The 17,224-nt window shown below is 63.5% G+C and overlaps 1 protein-coding gene across 1 annotated transcript; it reads left to right on the top strand.

The window, feature by feature from the left end:
* Positions 1-726: 726 nt before the first annotated feature.
* On the top strand, positions 727-17,012 carry LOC136790776 (maestro heat-like repeat-containing protein family member 2B). The gene is made up of 39 exons (XM_066996556.1): positions 727-1,133; positions 1,324-1,457; positions 1,879-2,001; positions 2,502-2,670; positions 2,992-3,090; positions 3,442-3,596; positions 3,903-4,046; positions 4,336-4,428; positions 4,720-4,789; positions 4,899-5,012; positions 5,274-5,347; positions 5,571-5,690; positions 5,958-6,050; positions 6,233-6,386; positions 6,589-6,629; positions 6,889-7,027; positions 7,716-7,768; positions 7,892-8,389; positions 8,570-8,677; positions 9,098-9,253; positions 9,452-9,574; positions 9,847-9,926; positions 10,402-10,501; positions 10,595-10,690; positions 11,056-11,160; positions 11,291-11,414; positions 11,935-12,056; positions 12,320-12,472; positions 13,085-13,239; positions 13,492-13,633; positions 13,839-14,035; positions 14,509-14,646; positions 14,821-14,932; positions 15,064-15,210; positions 15,519-15,701; positions 16,078-16,233; positions 16,338-16,460; positions 16,628-16,721; positions 16,871-17,012. The coding sequence occupies exons 1-39, from the start codon at positions 1,109-1,111 to the stop codon at positions 16,981-16,983; spliced, it is 5,025 nt and encodes a 1,674-aa protein (XP_066852657.1). The 5' UTR covers positions 727-1,108; the 3' UTR covers positions 16,984-17,012.
* Positions 17,013-17,224: the final 212 nt, after the last annotated feature.

Below are 17,224 nucleotides of genomic sequence, written 5' to 3'. Positions count from 1 at the left end.
CAGTCGGGCAGCGGCGATCGGCCCCAATCAGTCTTTCCTTCCCCGGCTTGAGTCGGTGGCTCTGGCCAATGTCCCTGGGATCCAGCCCGGGTCTGCAGCCTGGCAAGAGCTTTGGTGCAGGCAATTTTAGGCCCTTTCAAGCCCGGGACTTCTGGGGTTTTTGGCTCCCAGGGAAGGAGAGCACTGAACTCTTCTCCGGTGCTGGCTTAAGTGACAGCGAGGCATTTTGCTTCCTCTTGCTTTCCAGAAAAAACAGAGGGCTCCCTGGACTCTGAAGAGTGGCAGTGCTATCTGCTTAAGGTACAGCATCCCTGGGGGTGAGGCTGTGGGCAGTTGTGCCCCGACAGCTCCTGGGGCACGTGAACGTGAAAGGCCCGGGCAAAGGGCGAGACAACATTTGCCTCCTGTCGTGTTCCCCCCCAGTTCCTGACGGAGTCGGTGGAGGAGATGCTGGTGGACCAGCCATGGGTCGTGTGCCTGGTGTCATCCCGGGTGACAGAGGTGAGGCGTTGCGCGGGGTCTGGTGCGGCTGTGGTGTGCGTGTGAGTGCCACGAGGTGTCAGGGAGCCCTCCGAGAAGGCAGGGGGGCAGCAGGGGAGCTGTGAGGCTTCCTGGGCTGCTCGGGCATGAAGAGAACAACCCAGGTGAGCAGGAAGCCCTGGGCAGGAGCTTTGGGGTTCTCCCTGGGAGCTGGGGTTAGGGGTTCCCCATGCCACAGGCGTGCTGGGTTTCTTCCTTCCCACGTGGCTTCAGTGGCTTTAACCCACTCGTCCTCTCCCTTCTCCAGGGACCTGGGGCCCCTGGAGAGTGGAACCAGATGGGACCGGGGCTGGGCAGAGAAGCGCACGGAAGGCCGTTGCTGAAAACCACGCAAGGACCGGAGCGAACTGGAGCGATGGAGAGTGGGGCTATGCTGTGGGTTTGGGCCATGGGGGTGCTGCCACCTCCGGCCCTGCCCTGTGATGTGTCCCCGTATCCATGGCAGCCCTCAGGGAGGTCACAATGGCTGGGTGCCTCATAGCTGCTGCGGTGAGCGCAGGTGGCCCATTGCTTCTCGGCGGCCACAGGAGGAGGACCTGGAGAGAGATTCTGGGGTGATCCTGCTGTGATGGGGAGGCTGAGAAGATTTTTTGGTGAGGGGCAGGGGGAGGCCGGGGGCTGCATCCCTATGAGTTCCCAGCACGACCAGAGATGGGGACCCCAGCCTGTGCTGTTGGTGCTGGGGAGGATTCCTCTCCAGGCTGGGAGGATGCCTGCCCCAACCTGGTGCGAATCCCCACAGCCAGCCAAGCTGACGCAAACTGTTTGGTTGTTTCCTTCCAGCTTCCTTTGCTTGTGTAGGGGTCAGGACTGGACCTACACGTCATGAGGACGGTGGCAGAGAGACAGGGTCTGAGACTGTTGCCATCTCTGCCACCGTCGTGAATTCCTTGTTAAAGAAGCTGCAAGACAGAGAGGTGAGCTGCGGACATCCCGCTGTGCCGTGGGGGGTTGAGGGCTCCCCTCCACCCTGGGTGCCACCGAGGGGTCTTGCCTGATGGCCCCTCTGTCCTGCTGCTGGTGCCCGGTCCCCAAAGGCTGATCCTGCGGTCACGCTGGGCTGACGCTGCTGCGCTGCCTCCTTTCCCGCAGCAGCTCAGCCTGGAGCTGCCCAAGCATCCATCCTTGTCCTGGCCCTGTACCATGGTCCCAGGCTGGTGCCTGGTGCTTGGTCGGTTCCCAGGGCTGCTGCTCCCTCGGCTCCTTTGTGTAGCTGGACACAAGCTGGGACAGGACGCGGTGGTGCTGCTTGTGGGCTCTCACTCTAGAGTGAGGGGCAGCAGCTCGCAGCTGCCCGGGAATAAGGGCAAAGCAAGTGGTGTCGTGGTCTCTCCCTAGGGTGACCGAGCGGAGACTTACCGCCGCCTCCAGCATGTCTTGCAAGGAGATGATACCCGTCTGCAGAGCGGCGTTGTGAACCGAGTGCTCGCAGAGGTGTCTGGAGACATGAAGGCAGCCCAGGTGAGCTTGTTCTCTAGAAGGGCGAACGGAGCAGCCTGCCTCTCCCCAGCTGTGGGTGTGACATGGAGTGGCGCACAGATGGTTCACTGGGATTCAGGCCTGGGGACTTCCCCAGTGCCCCTGTGGCTGCTCCCTCTCCCAGGGAGCGCATCCCGCTAGGGGAAAGGCCGTATCCAGCCCTGCTCCAGACTGTGCAGAGCGTGGTGAGCTCCTCCACGCCAGGCGACGTGTGCGCCACCTCCCAGGGCCGGAGTTGGGCCGTGCAGTCCCCCAGTTCCTGCCTCGCGCGACTCCTGCTTAACGCAGAGGCTCTGGGGACGCGTCCCAGCTCGGGCACAGCTGTCCCGGGGGTGTTCTGTGGGGGAGACGCGGTCGTCTCGCCAGTGGCTCTGACAGCAAAACGATGAGCTGAAGCCCCGTGGTCCTCACTGGCCAGCAGGGCCTGACCTGGTGCCTCAGCCTTTCTCCTGGGCAGCATTTCACCTGTGGCTCTTTTTCAGGGTGCAATGAACAATGTGACAGCAGCTGCTGGTGACGTCCTGGTGGCTCTGGCTCGTTCCCACTTTGGATTTGTGATGTCCGAGCTCCAGGGCCACCTGAAGACCATGAGGGGAGGAGCATGCCAGGAGTTTGTGCTCACCACCTTGAGCAAACTGGCCAGCAGCTATGGTATGGCCCCTTTGGCCTCGTGCTCTGGGTTATGGTCCATGACGGCCAGGAGCAGGGACCCTGCCCCTCCCTGAACGCTGTTTTGGGCCGGAGGGCTGTGGGGTTGTGGCACCTCCTCGCCTGGAGCTGGGATTTCCGCCCCACCACCCCAATGCCAGTGCTGCAAGGGTGGAAGCTGCTGGGGACTGAACCCGCAGCGACCTCCCCTGTCCCTCTGACACGTCCCCCAGCCCGGCAGCCCCAGCCCTCCTGCCCGCGGTGCTGCTCTGGCTCTGGCTGACCGTGGCTCCCTCTGTCCCTCTGCCTGTCCTCTCTCTGCAGCCCTGCGGTGCATCCCCTTCGTCGAAATGACGCTCCTTGCTCTGCACGCCATGCTGAGACAAGTGGAGAGCAGCCGGATCCTGCGCACCATCTGCAGTGGTGAGTAGAGGGGAAGGGGCCGGGCAGGCCCTCGGTGCCTCGCTCGGATCGCGGCGTGGTCCTGCGCTGGGGGGCAAACTTTGGGAAGGGCAGGGCGGGGGCTGCAATGGTAAGTGCTGGAGGGGAAGAGGCCTGCGAGGAAGAGGAGGAGGAGGAGGAGGAGGAGGAGGAGGTGCGGTGTGCAGAAGGGGAGAAGGGGCACCGTATTTTAGTTCAGATGCCGGGAGCGCAGCACTTGGCAGTCCCAAGCCGACGCCTGGTGAGCCAGGGACTGCTCCACGCAGGCGTGGGTGAGGGAGCCAGGCACGCTGCCTGTTGCAGACTTTGACGAGCTCCTTCCTTCTGGTGCAGTGCTGGAGCAGTGGTCGAGGGCGATCAACGCTTACTTCAACGCCTGGGAGCAGTGCCCCTTCCCTCGCATCGGGGAGAAGCAGCTCTGCGAGCAGGTGTACTCCCTGTTCTGCCACGCTGTGGTAAACTGGCTGGGCCGCCATAAGAAGGAGGAGGTGAGCGCTGCTGGGGCAGCAGCGGGGCTGTGCCTGGCTGGGGCTGCCCGTGCCCCCTGGGTGGGAGCAGAGGGGTGAGGGGAGGGAGCGGGCGGGCTGACGCCGTGCCCGGGGCTGGGGGCTCCCAGCTGGCAAGTGCTTGGGCCCCAGGGCCCTTTGGCAGGGGAATGCTTGCTGTCCTCTGGAGAGAGCCCTTCTGTGGGGCAGAAGGGAAAGGGAAAGCCCTCTCTGTGCAAAGGCAGGCATGTGCTGGGGGACGCCGAGTGCTAGACAGCCCTCAGAGCATCTCGTCTCTTCCCTCTGCAGGACAAGCAGGCCATCTTCGGAGCAGTGACTGCTATGATGGCTGTCGTCCTCCATGATGCGCAGCACCAGGACCGGGTGTGGAAGCAGGTCGTCTGGCTCCTGCAGCAGTACCAGGAGGTCCAAGATACTTCCCGGGTGACAGAGGTGAGGCGTTGCGCGGGGTCTGGTGCGGCTGTGGTGTGCGTGTGAGTGCCACGAGGTGTCGGGGAGCCCTCCGAGAAGGCAGGGGGGCAGCAGGGGAGCTGTGAGGCTTCCTGGGCTGCTCGGGCAGGAAGAGAACAACCCAGGTGAGCAGGAAGCCCTGGGCAGGAGCTCTGGGGTTCTCCCTGGGAGCTGGGGTTAGGGGTTCCCCATGCCACAGGCGTGCTGGGTTTCTTCCTTCCCACGTGGCTTCAGTGGCTTTAACCCACTCGTCCTCTCCCTTCTCTTGTAGAGCCTCCATTATTTCCTGAAGACCTTGGAGGAACTTCACGCTGTCGCCCCCAAGGACAAGCTCCGTGCCATCGCTGCTGCTGTGCACCACGAGGTAAAGGGAGCCCGTGCCTGTGCTGCTGGCCCAGGTCCTGCAGGCCGGATTGCCACAGAGGGGCAGGGCAGGGCAGGGCGTCCTTCCACCAGGACCTTCCTGGAGGTGCCTCGAGGCTGTGAGCACCCTGATCCTGGCTGTTTTGTGCAGGCCCGAGGGGCAGCTCAGTTCCTTCAGCACTTCCCTCTCAGCCACCTGGCAGGAGGACTCTGGAGTGCCGGGACCCAAAAGGCAGCCTCTGATCGCTGCTCTGCCTGCGATCTTTCTCTAAAATGGACCTTTCTCCCACAGCTTGGGGACGAGACCAGGCAGCACAGTGCAGGCCATAAAGAAGAACTGAGGCAGTGCATTGTGCTTCAAGGTAAGGGAGGGAATGGGACGATGCCTGTCGTGTTCTCCCAACTTCCTTGTGAACCTCAGCCATGGGGTTTTGCTGACTATTCATGCAAAATGTGGTTTCTGGCCCACAGCTCGAATCTACCCGGAGGAGACGGTCACGTTCCTGCTGTCCCAGCTGAGCAGCGAGAACCAGGGCTCCCGCGGGACAGCGCTGACTCTGCTGGGAGCTGTGGCCCGCTCTGACGGTCAGTACCACAGGCCAGGGCCGCCAGCCAGGGCTGGGGCAGTCAGGGGGCTGAAGCTATCTGCTGTCAGAGCTTTCAGGCCCTGTAACGCAGTAGTAGCGGCAGAAACAAAGTCCTTCTGGGACGCCAGTGCTTCCCCTGCAGTCAGAGCCCAGCCCTGCTGTGCTGTCCCGCTCGTCTGTGAAAAGCCTGGGAGCTTCGAGGGATCCCTTCTGCCATCTGAGCCCTGCCTGAACGCATACCTCTCTGTGTCTCTTGCAGAACCTGCAGTGAGAGAGAAGCTGCCCCTAATTGTAGAGGCCGTGCAGCCCTTGTTCACTGAGTCCGGCACCCAGGTGAGCTCATTTAGGAAGGAACAGCGAGACCAGTGGGGCAGAGAAAGCCCCCAGAGCGGGCAGGTTGTTGTGCTGTACAAAGCCTAGCCCCGACCCCTGGCAGCGAAGGCTTCTCCTGTGCACTCGTTGCCTCTCCACGGGCTGCGAGGGCTGCCCCCAGGCAAAGGTGGCTTCCCTTTGGCTGCTGGCGGGGCAGACCGTAACCACCCTGTCTCCTTGGCAGTTGAGGAGAGCGCTCCTGGGTTTCATCAAGGATCTGCTCAGCGTCAGCATCCCGAGCTGCTTGGCATGGGATGTGGTGGCGCACATCTTTGTCGAGTTCAGGCGGGCCTCGGACAGACTGGTAAGGACAGAGCGGGACACCCGCGGCTCGGTCCCGTGCCCAGGCTGTGCCGAGAGCTCCCTCAGTGGCACTCGCAGCATCGCCTGGGCCCCGCAGAACCTCGTGTGCCCGACAGCCCTGTGCAGCGCTCGCTGCTCCCAAGCTGCCCAGCACTTCCTTGGGGCTGGGACGTGGCCCCTGAGTGGGGCCTGGCTGTCCTCATCCTCCACAGAGCCTCCTGAGGTGGGAGCTGAGAGTAATGGGGGGTTTCCCAACGCTGTCTTGCAGGCGGTAGAAGACGTCCAAGAGGAAAGAGACCTTCAGGCCCAGTGCATAGGTATCCTGGAGTCTCTGGATCTCTCTGTGGAAGGGATGACCGAAGTAAGTGGTCCTGCTCCCTGCTGCTGCAGCCACTTTTCACCTTCAGGGTGTTTTTGCCAGCCCTCGCCTGCCCCCCCGGAGCTCGACCCTAATGGGCTCCAAGGGATGCGCAAGCCATCCTTTTCACCTCTGAGCCGAGATGGGAATGCTGATGTGCCAAACTTCCTCCTCCTCCTCTGCAGCTCTTGTGGCCACGGCTCCTGCAGTACGTGGTGCCGGCCCAGTACTGCGGCATGCTGGTCCCGCTGTTGCGTTGTCTCCAAGCCCTGATCGAGAGGCAGAAGCAAACGGAAGGGCAAGAGGACACCGAGAAGCCTGCTGACGTCCAGGAGCAAGGTGGGACCAGAAGGTGCCCCAGCAACCTGTGCCGGGCTCGGCCAGGGGCCTGCCTGGTGCATGCCTCCCTGCACCCTGGCAGCCCCCAGGCCAGCTCTGCAGCTGCACGGGTACTCTCAGCCCCGCGTCGGGGCGTCGAAGGTGCGAGGGGCTGGGTGCAGAGGTGCTCAAGGGCTCACCCTGCCTTTTTTCCTCCTTGCAGCCAAGAAGCCCACGCCACAGGCCCTACTGGTTCGGCTGTTGGTGAGTAGCGGGGCCCCGGGGCAAGAGCTTTTCTGGCCAGGGGCAGGGGGAGATGCTGGGGCAGGGATGCTTTTGCTGGCAGCCCCGAGGAGGAGGCAGCGCGTCCCAGCGTGCCCAAGCCCATGAGCTGGGGATCCCGCTCCCTCCCTGGGGCTGGAAGCACGTGGGGGGAGGCGCCGAGGCAGAGTCGAGCTCCCTCGTGGGAGAAGCCGCGTCCCTGGTGGAAGGAGTGACCCCGTCTCTCTCTGTCCTCGTCTAGGTGGTGGCGGCTTGTGATCAGTGCAGAGAATGCGCGGTTGCTGCCCTACAGCTGCTGCAGGCCCTGCAGAGCAGGATCCACAGCTCCCTGAGGGGACTGTGGCCCATCTCCATCCCCTGCATGCTGCAGTACCTTGAAGGTAAGGTGCCAGTGTGGAGGGCCGGGCTCAGGAGAGCTGGAGGGGGCAGGAAAACAGCCTCCCAGCATGGCGTAGGGGAACCGCTGCCGTCCCCCTTCCAGGCAGCCAGCGTGGAGGCTGGGGGCAGCGATCTGCTGGGATCAGCTCGTCCCAGGGGTGGACGGGGCCATCGATGTCCCCGTGGAGGGCAGGTCTGGGCAGTGTCCCCCTGCCCCTGCTGGGACGGTGCTTGGGGCAGGGGTGGGACCAGCGCCCCTGGCTCTGGAAGGCCGAGTGCCTGGGGCAGGTCTGCAGCAGCCGTTCTGGGCAGCTCGGTCCCACGCTGGGCAGCGCAGTAGCCTGGGAGGAGGCCCTAAATGGGCTGCAAGTGTTGGGTCTGTCAGGAGAAAATGTGTGCGGCTGTGCACGCTGGGGCACGGTGCTCGAGTAGTGCGGGGATCACAGTCGGGCAGCGGCGATCGGCCCCAGTCAGTCTTTCCTTCCCCGGCTTGAGTCGGTGGCTCTGGCCAATGTCCCTGGGATCCAGCCGGGGTCTGCAGCCTGGCAAGAGCTTTGGTGCAGGCAATTTTAGGCCCTTTCAAGCCCGGGACTTCTGGGGTTTTTGGCTCCCAGGGAAGGAGAGCACTGAACTCTTCTCCGGTGCTGGCTTAAGTGACAGCGAGGCATTTTGCTTCCTCTTGCTTTCCAGAAAAAACAGAGGGCTTCCTGGACTCTGAAGAGTGGCAGTGCTATCTGCTTAAGGTACAGCATCCCTGGGGGTGAGGCTGTGGGCAGTTGTGCCCCAAGAGCTCCTGGGGCACGTGAACGTGAAAGGCCCGGGCAAAGGGCGAGACAACATTTGCCTCCTGTCGTGTTCCCCCCCAGTTCCTGACGGAGTCGGTGGAGGAGATGCTGGTGGACCAGCCATGGGTCGTGTGCCTGAGCCGGGAGCTGAGCCAGCAGCTGAGCAACCCCTCCAGCAGCGCCGAGGACAAGGTTTGCGCCCTGCCTGCGCCCTCCTGGCAGCACAGCCCCGGGGCACCCAGCTCCGGGGCTGGGGCTGAAGGAGCGCGTTCCCCGTGCGGGCTGTCGTCACCGCTCCCCCCGCCCTCGCCCCAAAGATGCTTCCCTCCGTGCTGCCCAGGGTCGGCTACAGCCGGGCGCCGCGGCTGCTCCCTGGGCTGTTGGGGCCTGTCGCGGCCAGGCCCTGTCCTGACAAGTCGCGCCGTTACCACGTCTCGGTCTCGGTCTCTTCTCTTTCAGAACTTCCTGTACCAGGCTCTCGGCACGGTGCTGGCCTCTTGTCGGCAGCTCACCCACGTCCAAGAGCAGCTGCTGAAATACTTAAAAGAAACAGATGCCACCAGCCCATGTGACAGACAGGTGAGGTTTCCTCTCCTGCCCCTGCTCTGCCCGGTGTCCCCTCGTCCCAGCCCTGCTCCGGACCTTTTTCATATCCTTGTAGCTGCTGTTTCCATCGGGCAATGTCCTGCCTTGCCGTCGTAGCTGGCCAGGACTGGCCAGCGTGTGCCAGAGCTCACTCCCATTTCTCCATCACTGCAGGGAATAGCTTCAGTGGTCTCCTATGCTGCTGAGCGCCACTTCTACCTGGCCCTGGATGCAATGCGTGAGTTCACCCAGTGGCTCATCGCATTCGACAGACGTCGAAAGGTAATGGGTGCAGGGTTTTAGTGTTCGGCCTTCTCTTGCCCTGTTCTCACTTCCTGAGCAGTGGCGGCCGAGTCGTGGCAGCCACATTGCATTTACCCCTCCCGTAAGAGCTACCTAAGACGCACTGCCCCCTCCAGAAAGCTGAGGGCCAGGAGCCGGAGCCCTGTGAGCTCTTGCTGGCTCTGCCCCTCACCTGGGGGCCATGGGCAAGCCTTTCATGGCCAGTACGCCACTGCCGGGCACAGGCTGCTCACCTCAGGGCAGGAATGGGACAAACTCCTTCGGATGGTTTTCCACGGCCCTGCACAGCTGAGCCACACAGCCCCTTACAGCCCCGCTCCCCAGCCCCACAAATTCGTCGAGTCCTGGGGCACAGCAGGGCCAGCGGACTGACATCTCGGGGCATCTTACTCAACACAGGCGCAGAAGGGACACCAGAGAGCTCAGGCCGCTTGGGCTGCAGCCATGCTTACCTATGGCAAGGTTGCACTGCACGCGCCCAAGTCAGAACTGCTGGCCTGCGTGGAGGAAGACATCCTGGCCAACATCCTGGAGCTCTTCCATGCCTGCAGAAAGGTAGGAGCGTGGGGCACAGAGGGGCAGGGAGGGCTGGGGGCCCCCACGTGCCGAGGTGGACGGTCTCTTTCTGAACGTCCCCTGAGTGGTTTGTCCTGAATGTCCAGGTCCAACCCCAGCCCCTAAGAACCCCTCGCCCGTGTTCCTCTCCCAGCTCTTCAAGCAGTTCAACTGGTGTTTTTCTCTCTCGGGTCTCAGGAACTGCAGCACAAGCTCGCCCTGGTGAACAGCATCAAGGAGGTCACCTGTGCCATCCAGGCTGCGGACACCAAGCACAGCTTCAGGCTCTGCAAGAAGCCGGAGGTGCTAGAGATCCTGCTGGTGAGTGCCTGGAGCCGGGGCTGCCTGCAGGGGAGGTGCGATGGTCTCCCCTGGCCACCCACCAGCTCCTGAGCTCCCGAAGCCTTGTCCCCAGCTTCTGGGCCCTGGGGAGCTGGCACTCGGTGGCTGGGGAGCACGGTGGCTCTGTGGTGGCCGTGGGGATGAAGGGGCTGGTGCGGGCGCAGGCCTGTCAGCAGAGCCGGCTCCTGGGGCGGGTGGGCAGGCTCTCCGTGCCCCTGCCCGCCCTGAGTGCGTCTCTCTGGGACTTGCAGGACTTGATGGAGGAGGATGCCTGCGACACCCCTGTGTCCCAAGTGCATCTCAAGATGCTTCAGCTCCTGGAGCAGCTGAGGTGAGGTCTGTGCCCCAGGCTGTGGGGGCTCGCTGTGCGTCCCAGCCCGGCCGGCTGGTGCAGCCCCAGTGGTCTCGAGTACGGGGCAGGGAGCTGCGCGGCTCTGGGCCGGGACGGCGTGCCCCGTCCTGGGTGACTTCCGAAGGCCGGGGGGCTGTTGGGGCTGGGGGGCCGCATCCACAGAGACGGGGCTGGGCTGTCATGGTCAGCGAGCCATGAGCGCTGTGCCGGCAGAAAGGCCCTGGCTCTCCAGGGGACGGGAAGGGCAAGGAACGGGCACCTGGGGGGGGTCTCCTTGCCCCTGGGGGTGAGTGCTTGGCCGCTGCCAGGGAGCTGCCAGGAACTGCCGGAGCTGGAGCTCACCAGCACGGGCTGGGGGGGCCGGGTCTGGGGCTCAAACCCAGTCGGCGTTTGGGCCACTCTGGAGATTGCTGGTAAACCCCCTCACTGTTTTCTCCTTTTTTTCTCCATCCAGCACGCTGAAGCCTTGCATGGACTGGGAGTACAGGTGCTCCCAGGTGGCTGTGTGCTGCTGGAGAGTCCTGTCGTGCCCTCCTGAGGAGACAGAGCTGCAGGTACCTGCCAGCCCTTCCCTGCACACCTCGGTGCTCCCTGTGCCCTGGCAGCTGCCGCGGTGCTCAGCCTCACTCCTCCTTTCCCGTTTTCAGTCTCTGCAGACATCGTGTGAGGAAGCTCTGGGCCAGCTTGTGTCAGCCCTTCTCAAAGCAGAAGGGACCTCCAGCGCCTTCGCGGACGTGGTCTCTGTGAGTATCCATGAGGCAGTGGGGCAGAGTTGGGGCCTTAGGGGATGCCCAGAGGAGGATCCGTTCCCTGCCGCAGTGCCAGGGCAGGCAAAGGAACGGGCCCTGCGGGAGGCAAAGCCAAGAGCCAGGCTCCCAAGTGCCAGGCTGGCACAGGGAGATGCCGGTGGGGAAACGGCTCCTGGGTGAGGGCAGGGGTGCGTGGAGCGAGCGGGGCAGGGGGGTGGCAGTGCCGGTGCTCGGCGGGGCTGGGGCCACGCGGAGCCGCAGGGCAGGCCCTGCGGGAAGGGGCCAGAAGAGGAGGGAGGCAGAGAGGGGTGCTGGGGAGAGAAGGACACCCGTCACGAGACGCATGTGCTCCACCCCAGATCTTGCTGTGCCACCTCACGTCAACGAAAGCATGGGGGCAAGAGAGGGCCCTGCAGGTCTGCGCCCAGCTGCTGGGCACTTACGAAGAGCTCTTCAAGTGTTCGGTGAGTAGGGAGCCCCGCGTGCCCCGTCCCCTCTCCCTGCTGGCCACGGCCCCGACGCCTGGCCATGGCCTGGGGAGGCGAGCAGGCACTGGGCTGCCTGCGAGCTTCCTCCTGCCTCTCGCCCCCGCAGAGGGAACGCACCTGCTCGCAGTTCGGCTCCTTGGTCGGCGTGCTGGGGCCTCTGCTGAGCGACTCCCAGGCCACGTCCCGGCAGAGGGCAGGGGCCTGCCTCAGCTGCCTCCTCCGGATCCAAGGTGAGGAAAGCGGGTTCTTCCTGGCCCCCATCAGCCCCATCTTCTCTTCCTTCCCTGCCCAGCGAGGGCTTTTGTTTACGTCCCTTCCCAGCCAGTCAAGAAACACTGTCGCGACGAATGAGGGGAGTGGACGGGGCGCTCTGTGGCCCTGCACAATCACCGTTCCCACTAAGAAATCGGTTGGAAGCGAGCTCCTGCCCCCTCCTCAGTGAGCAGCGTCTGCGCTGAGGAATTTGCGGGGAGGTTTGCTCCCTCCCGGAGACGCTGGTGCCCGGTGCAGGACCTGGGGACGCAGCAGCTGGGAGCAGAGGCCTGCGGCTGCTGGGACCCCACAGCCCCAAAACAGCTCCAGGGGAAGGAGGGCTCTGTGCGGCCCGGGATGTGTCAGCCACGGAGCCGGGCTGGTGGCATCCTGCCACGGGAGGGTTGGGAGGGCCCTGGCCTTTGCTCCCCAGCCTCCTCTATCCACGTCTGGCGCCAGAGATTCAGTTCCCCTAACCAGGACTCCCTTCTCTCACAGCATGTGGCATGACGAAGACCAGGAGAGCGGTGCTCCAAGTGCCTGACTACAAGGAGCTGTGTGAGAGGCTGAAGAGCACGGAGGACGGGTCTCTGTGTGAGGACCCTGCCAAAATAGCGAAGGTAACTGGCTCCAGAGAGTGAGGTGGGGGCCCCAGTGCATTTGTCAGGAGGTGCGTTTCGCACGCAGGGAAACAAGACGAGAGGAGATGGTTCTAAACCCCTCCGCTGCAGGAAGTACAAAAAAGCAGCGTATGCACAGAGGAGTGTGCCCTGAGTGCCCTCTCAGTGACCAGCGAGCTGCTGAGCTCAGAGGCCCCTGGAGTTTCCTTTCTGTTCTAAAGAGCCGGAGCAGAGCTGTGACAGTGTCTCTCCTGTCTCTCCAGGGGGTTTGCCAGTACTTCCCCCAGGGACAGGCCAGGAGCTTCATGGACGCCATCATGAAGACCTTCGAATGCGCTAACGAGGAGCGTGCACAGGCAGCTGGCGACTGGATGATCGGATTCCTGGAAGCGTGCGGAAAGGAAATACGTCCAGAGGTAAGGGAGACCCTTGTAACCCTCGGCCTTGACTTCTCGCTGTTGGCTGTTGTGCTGCACCTCGTGTGGGCTGAAGAAATGCAGCCCGAGCGTGGAGCTGAGGGGACCGCTGCTGCCTGACACGTTCTGCTCTGTGCGGTCCTCTGACGAGGACTCAGGCACTGCACTCTCAAGTCTCCCGTCGGCGCAGGTCCTTGCCCCGGGCGAGGCAGTTACCGCTGGGACACACCAACCTTCCCGTTCCTCCCCACTGCCTGCAAGGTGTCGGAGCCTGCTGGGTTGCGATCTCCCATCGCTGCAGCCGTGCGCCGGCGATTATCCAGGCTGTTGGGCATAAAACGTGCCCAGGCCTTCGGTGTGCTCAAATCGCTCAGCTGCTGCCACCGCCGGCCCCAGGCACACGCAGCGACGGAGCGGGGTGTGCGCGTGTGCACGTTGGTGTGCGTCAGCGCCGAGAGCACACGCGCCCCCAGCCGTGAGGCAGGGCTCAGGGACGAGGGCTTGTCAGCGTGCCAAGGCGGCAGGCGTTGCTCAGGCGCCGAGTGACCGTGCTGGGGTCCTGCACAGGCAAAGGATACGCTGAGGTGTGCCATCTCGCCCCTTGCCTTGCAGGTGCCTGAAGTCGTGAACATCCTGTGGAAGGCCATGTACACCATGCAGCAGGGCACCCTCAGGGACCTGCTCTTCAAGGCAGCCCGTCTCCTGGCTGGCTTCCACCTTCAGCCTGTGGTGGACAGCCTCCTCCAGACAGAACTGCCCTCAGAGAGGTATGTGCGCTCCCCCCTTGCCCCGCTGTGGCCAAACAGCAACCCCAGGCTTGCCTGCGGTAGGCAGATCCAGGGAAGCAGCAGGTCCCATTCCTCCCCCAGAAGCCTGAGCTCTGCGAGATCGTGCACTCGTGCCTCTGGGGAAGCAGGCATCGTATGCCCGCTGCTGGCGAGGAGAGCGTTTGGCCTCTGGGGAGGGCACCAGGGCTGCCAGAGGACGGGGCTCACGGGTGAACGTCTGGTTGCTTGCAGAGACATGGTGCAGCTCTGGAGGAGCCTGGGCAGCAGCGACCTCGGGCCTCAGGTCCTGAGGCACTTAGCAGAGAGGCTGGACAAGGCACCTGAAACCAGACCTTTGTGCAACGATGCTGATCAAGAGCCGCATCGTCTCAAGGTATGTTCGTCGGCAGAAGCATTTCTGCAGCTTCCCACGTGCTTTCTAACTTAGCTCATCAGGGTGAGGGAGTTGGGGGTCATCCGAGGCTGTCCCAGGTGTGAGACCTGCCGGCAGGAAGAGTCCCCCAGGGGGACAGGGGCACCAGCGGGCTGGTGGGAAAGGCGGTGTTTAACAGGTTCTTGTGGGTCACATTTCCCTGCAGCTCCTCTGTGCGATCTCTGAGGTGGTGTCTGCTCTGCTGACCGCGGAGGCAGTCCGGGACCTGCTTCCTCACCTCCTTCCAGTCCTCCTGCAGTGGGTCAGCAAGGAACTGGGGGTAGAGTTGCTGTTTCCCCCTCTGAGTCCTCCAAGAGGACTCCTCCTCTTCAAGGACATGGGACAAGAGGAGCAGTTGTGCGGGTAAGGAGCAGCAGGGGCGGGGAACGGGGGGCTTCAGTTCCCCAGCCAGGCACGTTTGTTCGTGGTGCTGAGGGAGCCAAAGGGCTGCCCTGTTTCCCAAGCCTGCCCTGTCTCCCAGGTGTGGAAACGGGTCGCCGGGGCTCGTTTGACTTCTGTCCTCTGCTGGAGAAGGATCCCAGACGGGATCGTTCCCAGGATGTCCCCAGGGGATGTTCCCAGACGGGACGGGACCGACGGCTGCTCTCGGCCTGTCTCCTCTGCGTCCCCGATTACAGCGTGTCCTTCCTCTCTCTGGACCGATCCGGGAGAGACCGGGCGTCAAACCCTGCGCAGGGCTGGCAGCTCTCGGGACAGGGGAGATCCCAGGCGTGGGGCAGCTCGGGGCGCTGGGACCGGGGCGTTTCGGCAGAGCCAAGACAAAACTTCCCCTCCGGTGCCACGATGTGAGATTTCTGTGGGTTTTCTTTCGCCAGACTCTACTGTGATGCTCTGGAGCAAGTGCTGAGAAGATGCCTGGACGAGAGGTGGCAGCAGGTGCTCTTCAGGCACGGAGTGTGGCCATCCCTGGACTTGCCTCAGTGGCACTGCAACAGCGTGCAGCTGCTGACCAGGTGAGAGCCCAGCGGGTGGCTGTGCCCCGGGAAGCAGCCGCAGGACCCTTCCCGTGTGCCTGGGGAGCTCTCCTGGGAGGCAGGGCAGCGCCTGCGTCGCAGCAGGGGACGTTTCGGGCCGTGGCCCGTGGCCTTCCCACCTGACCACGTCACCTGCTTGTGCTCTGTGTGCAGTGTGCTGCTCCGTGCCCGGCTCGTCTCGCGTGCGCTCATACAGACCTTCCTGCCGTGGCTGCACTCCCCCTTGCCAAACCTGCAGGTCACGGCGCTGGCTTTCTTCGCTGAGGTGAGGCGGCGCGTGGGGCGGGGCGGGCTCAGAGGGCTTTTCGGAAGAAACTGCTGCTTGGGGTGTCTCTTTATGGAAGAGACCAGCCGAGGTCCCATGCCAGCACTAACAGACCTTTGGCTGTCTTGTAGCTGATGAAGGACCCGCCAGCTGAGGGGAAGGATCTCCTGAAGCCCCTGGTACGGCTCTTCCTGGAGAAGCTGCAGCATCCGAGCTGTGCTGTGCAGCACATGGCAGCGAGAGGCCTGGGCAGTGCTGTCAGTGGCTTGCCCAAGAAGGTGAGGCGCACTTTCCTCTGCTCTGGCTGCAGCCCCCCAGCAGAGAGCCGGGCAGAGGCTGAGTGAGAGCCAAGCAGAGCCGCGGGGCAGTTCGGGAGCCTGGGGCGGAGCAGCACGGGCAGATGGGGGCTTCCCAACGGCCAGGCTGCTCTCCAAGCTCAGCACGGTGGCAGCGGGGAAACGTGCGAGTGCCGTTCGTCACGGGGTTGTGCTGCAGCCGCACCCCCTTGCCGAACAGACGTGGGGAGAAAGGGTGGGCATTGCAGGCAGGAGCCGCGAGCAGCTTGTGCGCATCTTTGGCGTTGCAGGTTCAAAAGCACAAGAGGAGCATCGTGGCAGCACTGGAGCGTGAAATGAGGAACGTGGACCATCCAGAGGTGGCTGCGGAGAGCATGTTGGCCCTGGCAGAAATACTTGCAAAGCAGACGGCGAAGGGCTTGGGCGGGGCCTTCAGACGCATCGCCCGCTCCACCAGGAAGTTCCTTGATGCCGTGAGTGAACCTACTTTTCTCCCACTTGTCCGAGGGGCGTGGGGTGGGCAGGGGCCTGCCCGTGCTGCGTGGAGGTGCTCCTCCAGGCAACCAGCTGCCGTGGCCCCTCTCTCTCTCTCCTGCGGGTGGGACGCACCGAGGGCCCCGGCACTCAGGTGCCATTTCTTAGGGATGGGACGAGGAATGGACCTTCCACATGGCAGGGACGGGGCCGGGATGAGGTGACCTCGTTCTGGAGCTGGTTTCCAAAGCGCCACTGCCAACAGCGCTGTGCTCGCTCGCCCTCAGTTGTCAGTCCCTGATGCTTCGTTGTTGCAGAGAGGCTGGGAGACGATGCCTTCGTGACCCAGCTCACAGATGGCTTTCTGGGTTGCAGAAGCAAGAGGACCTTCGTTTTGCGGCCTTCAGTCTCTACACGGCCCTGGCTGCTGGCGCCAAGGACAATCTCACCACGTTCTTCAGCGGAGAAGTGGAGCAGATATTGGGCAGTCTCTTCCTGCACCTCCAAGACCCCAGCTGTGCAGTATCCAGCGTAAGAACCCCCTGAGCTTATTTGCCAACCCACAGAAAGGCTCCCTGAGGAGCTGCCTCCCTGGCAAGGGAGAAGGAACAACCGAGCACAATGCTCTTTTCCAGGTTTGCAGGACAGCCCTCTATGTCTGCGCTCCTTTCGTCGAGCCAAAGGGGCTGCAGGTAGTCGTCAAGAATGCCATCGGGCGCAGTGGAGCACAGCTGCAGAGCGAGGTCTGCTCTTACCTGGTGAGTGAGCCCTGTCCCGGGGCGACGCTGGGGCCACGGGGCCCGGCACCGAGCGGGGAGCATGGCGTGACGCGTCCGTCCCGCCGCATGCTCCCCGGGAGTCTGAGGGCTCGGCAGCGAGGCCTCTCCGGCCCAAGCAGAATTCACACCTCCCTGCTCTCCCCCAGGAGACACATGCTCCCGAGCTGCTGAAGACACTGAAGCGCCAGCAGAAGCCACCACTGGAGAAGCGGTCCACAGATGCCACTCTCCACGTCCTTGGTGAGAGCCGGGACAGAGCTCTCTGCTCCGCTCCCACCGGGGCGGCCCAGGGGCCGCCAAGCGCTGCCCCAGCCGCCTTCCCTACGGTGCCCAGGAGGGCACGGCCAGGGGCCGTATCTTGACACTGCCTCTTCTTCCCCACGCTACAGAAGCCAGCCCGGAGCACAAAGAAGGCAGCCCAAAGCATGCTGAAGACATCCCAGAGCATGCAGAAGATCTCTCGGGGCACACAGAAGACGTCCCCGAGCTTGCAGAGGCCTGAGCACCCACAGAATAAAAATCCAGAGAGCACAGCGGCTGTGGACTGGGTCCTTCCCAGGGTGGCATTGGTGGGAGCTGGGGCCAGGCAGCGCTGCCTGCAAACCTCTCAGCACTGGTGGGATGGGGAGGGTCAGGGCCAAAGCACCAGTGCTCCGATCCCCCCATCCATGTCCAAATGTAGTCCCAAAGCTGGGAAAAAACAAGAAAACCTTGAAGAAAATTGGGAGGCCTGCAGCTTGTGT

Source organism: Anser cygnoides, chromosome 4 (genome assembly GCF_040182565.1).
Source record: "Anser cygnoides isolate HZ-2024a breed goose chromosome 4, Taihu_goose_T2T_genome, whole genome shotgun sequence".
NCBI classification, from domain to species: Eukaryota; Metazoa; Chordata; class Aves; order Anseriformes; family Anatidae; genus Anser; species Anser cygnoides.
Note: the sequence above shows the minus strand (reverse complement) of the source record. Positions and strands in the feature narration are given on the sequence as shown.